Here is an 11251-nt window from a genome sequence, read left to right on the forward strand (position 1 = left end):
TCGAAGCGTTACACATACAGAGAGTCTAATATAAAACTATAAAAGGGTTATATAAAAGGGTTTACTTTTAAACAAAAGTACGCAGTAAACAGTTTTGCCATATTTAATAAAATAATAAACTTGATGCTGACCTTTGGCAAGCGTTCAGGGTCACCAGGGTGCCGGGGGATAACCTTCTGTAACCTTTGGAAACCATAGTCAATGGTGGGTTCATTCAGAGCTGAAACAACAACAAACAATGCAGTGATGTGACAAATGCATAGCAAACAGGCTCCATTGCACTGCAACAATCAGCACAGCACTGCCAGACCAAGCAAGGACCACAGCAAAATTTCCTCTCACTGAAATCAACACTGATTACGAAGTCTAGGATGAGGTTGGCTTTGAGGCTTCAGTTAAACCAGCAATGCAAACCTTTCTCTTGAGTGCCTATGACAGCCTCTACAAAATTTGGGATGCTGTATACACATCTACCAAATAGAAAGCAATTGTTATTTCGGAAAGTCATGATGAAATTAAATTGATAAATGCTTTGCACCCCATGTTTCACGTTGTCTATTTTTTCCTATTTTCCTGTTACAAGGAAGGTCCTTTATAATGGGAAGACAGGTGAAGTAACTCTAAAGGAGCCTTCTCTTCTTCCAGACTTTATTACGCATTTTATATGATCCATGTGCAATGATCATATACAATTCTGTTGTGAACTACAGACATTTGTCATGGCAGAGGCTTTATTTTTCACCCATTGAAATGAAGTAAAGACGTATCTCCTACTGTATTCAATAGCCCAGCTCAGGCCTCAGTCAGCATTGAACCGTTCCGAAAGTTCTAATGATTTTTAAAAATTCATCTGTGGTTTTAGCTCATTTTTCCCCAGCCCTTGACCAGTAAAACAGAGGTAAACTTGAGGAGAGAGAGAGTGGAGGTAAAGCACTTGAATCTTCAGGAGAAAGCTTGCCTGCTTTAATCATAGCTGTGATTGTGCCAAGCCTTTAAGCACATGCTTATCTGTAAGCCCGTACTTAAACTCATTTGCTTTCAGCAAAGCAAATTCGAGCATATTATGTTTTTTGTATGATTGCCTGTAATTACGGGAGACTGCATTGAATGACCTTCTAGCTGTATTTCCAGTCATATGATCGCTTTAAAACTCAGATGTTAGCGAGACTTCAACACATGCTGAAAATTTCCTAAGTGCTTTGGAGAACAAGAACAAAAGTCAAGCATTTTCAAGCATTTCTGAACAGTGCATCACGACCCTCCCATGCCAACAAAGACAACAAAACTTTCCACAGCGATTTGTTAGCAAATTTTTTTTTCAATTTAGTGATAAAAAAAAATGTGAGTTCTTCTTCCCACTATGATACTTTCAATTTTTATTTTTTTATTATTTTTTTTAAAGTGGGAAGAAAGGTTTTTTGGGGGTGGGAGGGTGGGGAGGGAAGGGGAGCAGGTTGTCTTTCATTTTTGGGCCATATTTGGTCTTAATTTATTGTAAAAAAAAAAAATTTTTTTTTTTTGCACAAGTTCTGCCTATGAAATTACAAATACATCTTGCACCTTATGCCATGTTTTTTTTATAAATTCCTTTATGGAACTTGAATGGTGCCATCTGATTCATGAAAAAAGATTTAGCATCAAAGTGCATCTCCCAGCCTTACTTGTAGTAAGAACTCTTATATGGCTCAATGCAGCTTTTTCCACAGTGAGTTACACAGCTTCATCAGTCTCATCTAGCGTGACACAATTTGTCCAAATGCCCACATTTTAAGAGAAAAGTCCATTTTTTCATATTCTTAACATGAAAAATTGTTAGTCAGACCATACTGTTGTCAAAAAGTAATATCCCATCCCTGACTTGTTTTCAATTAAGTCACGTTTCATAAACAATCTCACAAAACAGTCCAGCTTCCAAAGAAATTGTTTCATTTTTATTATTTTCAAACCACTGTGGGTTCTGGGTAAAGAGTGAGAGTTCTGCACACACACTGTAGAAGCAGAAACTCAGCATTTCTCTAACAACACAAGAAGATATATTGAAAATATACTGAAATGACTCTTATGGCATTATGGAGATACCAGACTAGAAGTCTTTCAGGACGTTAATTTCAGATCTATTGTCAGAAGTTGTATTGCCCCAAAGATCCTGATATTTCTTTAGTTCCCTCATTTTTTTTAATGCATTTCCTTTAATTAGGAATGTCCGCTTTTCTGCTTCTATATTAAAGCCCTCATATGGAAATTGTGAGAATGAAGCTTTTCCCCTGATTGTGAGATTTCCCTTCTTCAGATAGCTGGCTAGTTCTTCTAATTTACATACGAGTGCTGCTCCAAAAGCTCCTATTTTATGATGATGGCCCACAAGGTGAGAGATGGATGTTGATGGCACGGCAGTAGAGCCTGAACCTTCCTACCATTATTCTGTTACGTTCTGTTTCCACATGAGAGAGATGGCAGCAGAAGGGCAGACTGGCACAACGGCATCTGACGTGGAAGTGTGTAAGAAGCAAAGGTGCATCACTGAATTCCACCATGCAGAAAAAAAATTGCACCCACTGACATTCACCAATGTTTGCTGAATGTTTATGGAGACCAAACGGTGGGTGTGAGCACAGTGAGGCAGTGAGTGGGTGGTGTGTTACAGCAGTGGCAACAGTGACCATGATTACCTCTGCTGGTGTACGTTGCTATGAGTGCAGCATGCAGCCTGTTGCTCAGTCCAGGGAATATGAATAGCTAACAAAGATGACTGTGTTGAAAAACAGTATTCTGTAGCTGAGAATTTGCATTATCAAATAGTGTTATTGTGCTCTTTGTCCATGGAAAGAAATAGGAGGCATTACTTTCAGAGCATCCTCTGAATGCTAGAAGATTTTTGCATGGTTCAGTCATACGTGTTTCTTCCTTAATGCAGTCTAGTTTATGGCCACTTTCCCCTTACATCCTTTGGGAAAGTAGTTACTAAATTTTGCAATATTATAAATGGAGGCCAGTTCTGAAATCCCCCAGGAGACAGCAGTCATTTTCTCATATCTTCCCACACATTCAACACATTTGAAATCCACAGAGTACTTCCTGTGAGTATTTTCTGAACTAAATGACCAAAAAAATGTTAATTTTATGGTCCAACCTCACAAGGCTTCAAGCATTCTCTGGAGGCACTGAATACTTTCTGCTTCACATAGCTTCAGCTTGGTGGACTTTGTGGGGAAGGTGTGCGTTTGGAAGGCTGCAGTTTGCAGGAGTCCAAACAGCAGCTGTCAAAGATCACTCATTGGTCTCTAACCGTTCAACCCTTTCAATCTTAGATTTTAAAAAGAATAAATTTAAAAAAGAAATCCTTAGCTGCCTGAACAGAAGATTGCAAGGCATCAACCCTCCGTTCCTTATCCCAAGTCAAATGTAATTAGTCATATCTCAGAGAAAGATTCTTGTATAAATATTTAACCCCAAATTCTGCATTGAGGTCACACCAGTTCCTATGTCATTATCTCCAAAGGAAAAAAAACTACATTCTGGTCTCCAGGCACTGCAGCTCTCAGTGAGGCAGCAGGTTCATGCTAGGTTTTGCCTCTGTCCCCCCTGAGTGCAAGGCTGGCTTCCTAGGGCTCTAATTCAAAGAACATTTTTTTCCTTGATTAGAAAAAAGGAATCAATAAGGAATACAAATTCTCTATTTGTGTTCTTGACATCCATACATTAAAAACAAGCTAACACATACTGTACTTAAAATGCATTCCCACTACCCTAAATTTTAAAAGTACTATTGAAAGTACTACTAACTTTAAAAAGGTGTATTAAATTCAAATAGGTCCCAAGGCTAATGGAAGCAATTTGTATACCAACCCAAACTGACTGGCCCACTTTTCAAAATACAAGTATGATAATCTCGTGGTTTTAAAAGGACATTTAAATTGAAAGACTGTGAATTTAGTACATAATTATACCAATAGAACCCTTTAACTTGTCAACTTGTAAATCTAAAAGGCTATCAATCATTTCTAAAGAGGAAATAAACCTTAAAATTCTTTGATTGACAGTGCTTACTTTTTATGTGGAATAAAAAAAAAAAGAGGAGTAAAGTGGCCAGAAATCCATTTACAAAAGTACATTGTTTTACATAGGTGAGTAAAAAGCCAATAATTACACCTCCAAAAGACACATAAATCAAAGTAAGTACTTCGCCTTCACTTACATATTTTAAGTTGCAGTAAACTTCAGGTAACTTTTTATTAAAATACCTTTCCAAATGCAAAGCTTATTGAAGCCATTAATAGGGTAGCATTTTCATTTAAGCTAATATAATCATTTTTGCAAATACAAGATTTAAGCCATTTTTCTCCTTCCAAACAATAAACTTTCAGCCTGTCTCTTGTGTGAATTAGCTAAAATTACACCCAGGTGTACAGAATCTGTCTATCTATCCTGGAGTATGAGTTAAGGCACAATATTTATTATTCTTACCATTTTATGAATTACTTCTTAAACCCTTGAGGAAGAACTTTCTTTCAAATTAGACTCTAACAGAACAAGCCATGAAGCTTTTTATGCAGCAAGTCTAAAGCCATAACTCCTCACATCTAAGGCTTTTAATCAAGAAAACACACAATGTCTATGGAAATAAGGATGCATACATTATATTCACCTTTTCGAAGTCCATCTTATTTTTCAACAGAAACACTGCTTATACCTTTGAGAAAGACATTTGCACTGTAACTATGATTTCAAATTCTGCACGGATAATTTTAATAACTACGTGTAGATAATTCAACACTCCCTTTTTCTTTTTTTTTTTTTTTTTAAACTAGTCAGTGGAGGCCTTTTTTTAATATTTCACATAATGAATTCCTACTGTGTCAATAAAGCTTTGGTTGTTAATTGAATGACTGTCTGATGTATCTGAGAGAGGAATTTCTTTCTCTGGCCACGCTGCCAACTTACAGCAGAATGATCGACACTTAATATCAGCAATTAAAAGGACCTGTTCAAATATCATATGGAATTCGTAGCTTGGGGTAGCGTAGGAGAACTCTTCACCGAGGAAAACTCATTCAGTGAAGGCAGAGAATAATTGAATTAGACACATTTTAACATTATTATTCAAAGAAAAATAAACACACGCTACATAGAAGCATTATGGAAATATTTCAGAACGTAAACCATATCCAGTTAATTTGTTTCCCATGCATTCATGGTTTCATTTATTCTTTTTATTTTTCAGCCCTTGTTTCTTCTGCATTCTGTTTGACCCAAAACCAATGAGAAAGCAGCTCTGAGACCCATGAACTTCCCATTTGCTTTTCCAGCAAAAAGGCTGCAAGAAGAGAGAAGGGACTCCAGGGCTCAAATAACAGAGAAGATTGAAGGTTACAAACCAGTTGGCCTTGTGTCCACAGGTTTGTCAGTCCCTATTCCAGATGAGAAATCTGGTCCTGACTGATTTATGTGAAACTCCCAGGAAAGGGCTACATGTAGGAATTAAATGTCCCACACCGCTTGCTCCTGTGGTGCACCAGAGCTGCTGGTTTTCTTGGGAAGACAGAGGCACCACAGTGCACAGCCTGAAGGAGGTAAGAATGACCTGCAAAAGAGTAGGGCTGTAATGGTTTCACGCTAAAACAGCAGTATGAAAGAAGATTTTTTAGACTCTACGTTGGTACAAAAATTCATTTTCTTCAAATTTGGCCCTATGACAGAATTGGAGAACTAGTCCTTAAGTACAGAGTCAAAAGTGAGGGGCTTTGGGGTCTTCAACACACCTTTTTTGTTCCCACCTGATGAGGAAATCTTCACCAGTACATAGATAGAAGTTGATGCAATGTCCAAGGCACATACGTTGATGCACCTCAACACCTCATATCCATAACAGACTAAAAAGAGCTCCATCAAAAAAGCTGCAGCACAGTCATGGCAATGAAGGCTGGAAATAGATTTAACGCATGTAACCAGTAACTACCGTGGGCCAAACACTTGTAGGCACAGAGAACAAGAAATTGAAAGAAAATCAAGGGCAGCTGAGGACTTCTGGACACACAGTCTACTCCAGCAAGTCAGATTTTGACCTCCACCATAATCTCTCTTCGTTTCAAGATCTGGACATGGCACACTGTAAGCAAACCTAACCCAACAACTCTTATGCTCAGTCGTCTCTTCTGCCTGCCTTACAAAGACAGCAAGAAAAAAAGCTCCGCAAAACCCCATCATCAAATGAAAAAAAGGCTGTTTTGCAAGTCTCCCTGCAAAGACTGTTCCTTTGCTAATTAAAGATTGTTAAATGAAAACATGCAAGCATTTGAGCTATTTGTTGCTGCTGTGAATTCGTCTTGCTTTTTATAAAGTTTCCTTTCCACTGCCTTTCCCTGGAGTGTTTATTCCCGCAAGCAATGGAAAACGGAAGCGGGTGGGACAGCCAGCCTGCACTGAAAGGCTGGAGCTAGAAAGGCCCTTCCAGTGCTCACTCAGAATTTCCTTGCTTTTCTGGTCTCTGTACTCCCTCACTTAAACGTATTTTTGTGCACTGAACTTCCATTTTTAAAATCAAAGAGTGGCACCATCTCACATTTTTTTAATGGAAATAGAGATAGCAATATTGAAAATGTAGTTCTCATGCTTTATTGCCATGTCACGTCCAAACAGACACCATGTATGTATACCAAGCAATAAGAAAAATGCAGAGCCGAGTCAAATAAACAGCCTGACACCCAGATTTCTTGAGTTTTCCCAGTGACTGCTCTTTACTCGAACTAGAGATGCAATAGGCCAGCATTTGAGGCAGCACTACTGTGTTCATCAGAGTTATTACAAACATGACAGACAGCGTGATATTTTCCTCCTGATAATTTTTCTCCAGCAACTAAGAACCAGAGAGCCATTCCCTGCCCACCCGGCCCATGCTCTGCAGCCAGGTGCATGAAATGCCTGTCTTGAGCCCAATTCTTTCTTTTAAATGAAAGTTATGGTATGCAATTACTGGATCTGTCCAGCAAGGATCGTGCATTGGTTTCTCTAAAAACATCAACTCTGACTGCTCACTCTTAGATACTTGTAGCCTGGCTATGGAAAAAAAAAAAAAGTCAAGTTGTGAGCTTCACAGTTTCTTGTGCCTCTGACTGCAGTGACCTCTTGTATAATGGAGAAAATTTGGACTTGTGGGAGTATGAAACAAAATCCAGTTTCAGGTAGTGGAATTTAAGCGTACCAATGTCAGAGCAGGCTGCTAGAATTCACTGAGGATATGCATGCAGAAGGCCAGAAGGAAATTAATGCATGTTGAATACTTCGTCTAGTCTCCTGGGTTAACTGATGCATCTTTAGCAGTCATTACCAAAAACTTCTACATGCGAGTATTTTCCTGTGTGTCAGGCACATTCTGGTAATGCACGAGCACACAGCAAAAAATTTCCTGCTAGATCTCAATGGATAACAGCTTCTTTTAAATAAATGTGTACCTACACACAAAGGTTAACAAAAATGCATAGAGGCCAACATTTAAAATAATGGGTGACAAAGGTTAGCTATAAGGTCTATATTTAGGTCTACTTAAAAGCATTTAAAAAATGGACACTGCATTTATTTTTAAACTGTTGGCTCAGAAACAGATGCAGAGATGTACCATAGGAAATGCTAAGATGTCACTTTGTGTAACCTTTTCTTTCATTTCTTAATACACTTATTCTCAACATTTTCCCTTTGCATGAGCTCCTCACATCCCACAATGCACACGCAGATGCCTTTAACAATTTCATCTAAGTTTTCTCTTTTCACTATCTTTCACAAACTCCTTTGAGGCTGACACTACTGAAAACCACTGTTGCAACATGTTGGTATGCAGAAGTACCTCTTTTGAAAAGTCTCTTCTTTCTTTTAACCCTCCTATTTCTCATCTTCTTTTCAACTTATTTAAAAAAAAAAATTACCAGGGTATGTGAAAATGAAAAATTCAGTGTCCTGCTTGAGCACCAAAGGCATTCCTATTACAAAGCACCTTAGCCGAAATTTGGTTGTTTCTCAAAATTGTAGACTTCAAGTGCACTACAGTCAGAGCAAAAAGAATCTTCAATAGAGGAAATTGGACAAACAGCAGGTATTGCATCCAAAGTCTCTGCAAATGGGATCAGGGGAAAAGAACAGCTAGACCTGAATCACAAAAAGGAGAAGAATTGTGCCTAGGTGTAGAGAGCATGGCATTCAGAAGGGACTGACCTCCTGTGAAGTTTGATTTCAATCTTGAATCCCTCTGCAACTAAGCTCATATGCCTTGAGAAAACTAGAGTTTTTGGACATCTTTGTTTCTGAACATTGGCTCTGAGTTGTCCACATGGAGTAACAATAAGGCAACTCACTCATCAGCAAAAGGACCATTTTGGCTGTATCCTTGGTGATGCAGCAAATTGTTTAAAATTAAAATGGGCTTGTTGTTTGCTATTTTGTCACATTTAAACAGGAATGTGTAATTGGAGAGGTCTCAGCACGCTGGTTTTAGGAGCAGTGATATCACCTGCTTCTGTGAATGTTCTGGCTGTTAGTTATTTTTTTTTTCCACAAAAATTTTGACAATAACTGTTATCAAGGATAAAAAAAAAAAATCATACCAGTCTGTCTGATAAACATGTTTCCCTGCCCTCACACCCCAGTGAGCACTGTGACACTATACTTTTATCATCTAGCGTGTGTTCAGAATGAGCTTAGAACAGCAATTGCCAGGAATAGGCAGGCGATAAACTGCATTGATTTAACACATCTTGTTTTCAATCATGCTCGGATTTTCTGAGCACGCATTTTTCCTGTACTCCGGCTTGTAGCTTTTATCTGACGAGCTGATCCCTTTTCACTGGAAAATGAAAAGGTCGCACAATAAGACACGGTTTACTGGAACTTGAGCACGCACCAGGGAAAGTATTTTAGATAAATACTGTCAGACATAGTGGAGCTGAATTTCAACAACACAATTGCTAAACAACAATACTTATTACTCTCTAGAACAAGACTACAAGCAACTTACGGCTCACAGCGGGGGAGATTTCAGAGTTAGGCCAGTAGTTAAAGAAGCCTCGTTCAAGCTAGTTTAGAGATGTATTATTGCTTTTGCCTTATATGCACTGACTAGCCATACCTCCGGACCAAACTAAATGCCCCTTAACTGCTTTCCCAGGTCATTTGCAAATGACAACAAACCATGATTTTCTTTTCTTTTTTTTTCCTGTGGGTGGTAGCTTACATGCCCCATTGAGTTTATTCAGATGGCATACTGAGTGGTGGTCAAAAGAAAATTATCCATTTGTAGAAGTAATATAACTGAAAGAAATTAAGCCAGGTGAGCTGATGAGCAGGTCAGTAAACAAGCAAGGTGTAATGCGGCATGATACATCTACAAATGGCAAGGTTAGAGCAGATTTGCAACAATAATTCTTTTTTTTTTTCCCCTGACCTGAAGTGACTGCAATGATCCTGATCAATACAGCACCGAAAGCAAAATATCTTCAGTAATTCCTAACTGAATAGGCAGGTGTACTCGGTGTAGTGCCTGAACCAAATCCACACTGCTTTTTTTTTTTTCTTTTGCCTCTCAGCAATCTTCTGAGGTTAAACTCAAACAAGTGGGCTTCTCAGCCTGCCCCCTCCTCCAGGCTTTGAAAAAAACCCATCTCTGATAATGCTTCCCCTTTTCCAGCAGCCTTTCCCAGAGCAGGACTATATTTTCCATAGAGCCCAGACCTCCTTCCACATTTACAGGTGCCAAAACTTCAGTTCAGTCCCTTAATGAACAGCACTGACTGCAAATGAGGGCTGCAAATTTAGTAGAAGGATTCCTTTTACACAGGCTATTTGCTCTGGCAACAGCAGGTTTGGCTGTACAGTGTTATTCCAAACAAGCTGTCTCTGCTAGCAAACAGCATGGACAGCTGATGATCCCAGGTGAAAGCAAACCTTCCTGACTTTTCTCCCTCATGTACTGCCATTCACTGCTTTTGCTAACACTTCTACATCCTTCTGGAAGCCTGCAGTACAAAGGGAAACTTTAAAATAAAATTCCATTCCTATGAACATCCTTTCAATTTTTTAGCAAGATCCACAGAATACCAGTGTAAAATCTTTGTATTTTCCTTGTTTCTCCTAAATGTATTAGTCACCAAGGCTCAGCACAAACTCATCTCATATTCACTTTGTCCAAGATCCTCAACTAGTGTAAAGCAGCACCATTTTGTCAAATCTTCTGAAAATACACTGATTTTTAGTGGTTGTGTCTTAGCTTGTATTTTACATGCACACATCAGATAGCAGAGCCTCCACCTCCAGTCGGATACATCCATCTTTCTCGGATGTTCTGCTCACACTGTAAGTCTGACAAAATGAATATGGTAAATATTATTTAAATGATGGTTTGAATTATAATTTTAAATAGGCAAGTTGCAAGCAAAGCGACAGACCTCAAGACAAGCATAAAGTAAAATTCAACTCTGTATGCAACACTACTTTGCATTCAGCCCAGTGAGACTGTCTGCAAGAAAACTCAGGCACGCATCGATTTCTCCCTCTCACCTGGCAAGGGTTTTGCTGGACGAGTAAGTTGAAAAATCCGTGCTGCATTTTTAGGGTTATCTCATGCAACACAGCCAGAATTCTGATATGTTTTCTTCATTAACTGCTCATAATCCCAGAAACGAAAGCAACTCATTTCTTCCCAGGGTGCCTGTTAACTGAGAAACTCATCTTAATTGAATGCACAGATCAGTTAACCATCTACAGATCCGCAAACCATTAGTGCCCCATTTGCGCAGCAGCGGGGCTGGCAAGTCTGCTCCTCCACTGTGCTCAGGGGGATGTGAGCTCCGGCAGAGGAGGGGCAGCGCTGGAGGCCATGAGCTGGAGCTTCAGGGGCTCACAACCAAATGAGAGCTCTGGGGCTGAGCAGACCTATGCTAGATTGTCAGCGCTAGATCACCTTGTGAGTCAATTACAGAGAAAACAAATTCTGCACATCTGCCCCCAAATACTAGTTAAGGAGACTCCAAACCTGTCTACAGAGAGATTGCTGATCTGGAATCCGGAGCCTCACAGGCGTAAGAGAAAAGGAAGTAAAAATAATTGCCTATTTCACTCTCTTCTCATCCTGCCCCTCTCCTGACATCACAATTTCCCACCTAGAATGCGCTTGGTAAACCATCAAAGACGAGAATGTAAGTTCACAGAATCACAGAATCACAGAATTGTAGGGGTTGGAAGGGACCTCCAGAGATCATCGAGTCCAACC

At 39.3% G+C, this 11251-nt stretch overlaps 1 protein-coding gene across 1 annotated transcript in view; it reads right to left on the reverse strand.

The window, feature by feature from the left end:
- EBF1 (EBF transcription factor 1) overlaps positions 1–11251 on the reverse strand; it is a 99090-nt gene that overhangs the window by 29425 nt on the left and 58414 nt on the right. Inside the window, exon 5 of the mRNA XM_042881522.1 lies at positions 132–220. Within this exon, the coding sequence (XP_042737456.1) occupies positions 132–220 (89 nt within the window). The remainder of the gene's footprint in view (positions 1–131; positions 221–11251) is intronic.

Source organism: Lagopus leucura, unplaced genomic scaffold, assembly GCF_019238085.1.
Source record: "Lagopus leucura isolate 7727_CA_CO unplaced genomic scaffold, USGS_WTPT01 Super-Scaffold_100030, whole genome shotgun sequence".
Taxonomy (NCBI): Eukaryota; Metazoa; Chordata; class Aves; order Galliformes; family Phasianidae; genus Lagopus; species Lagopus leucura.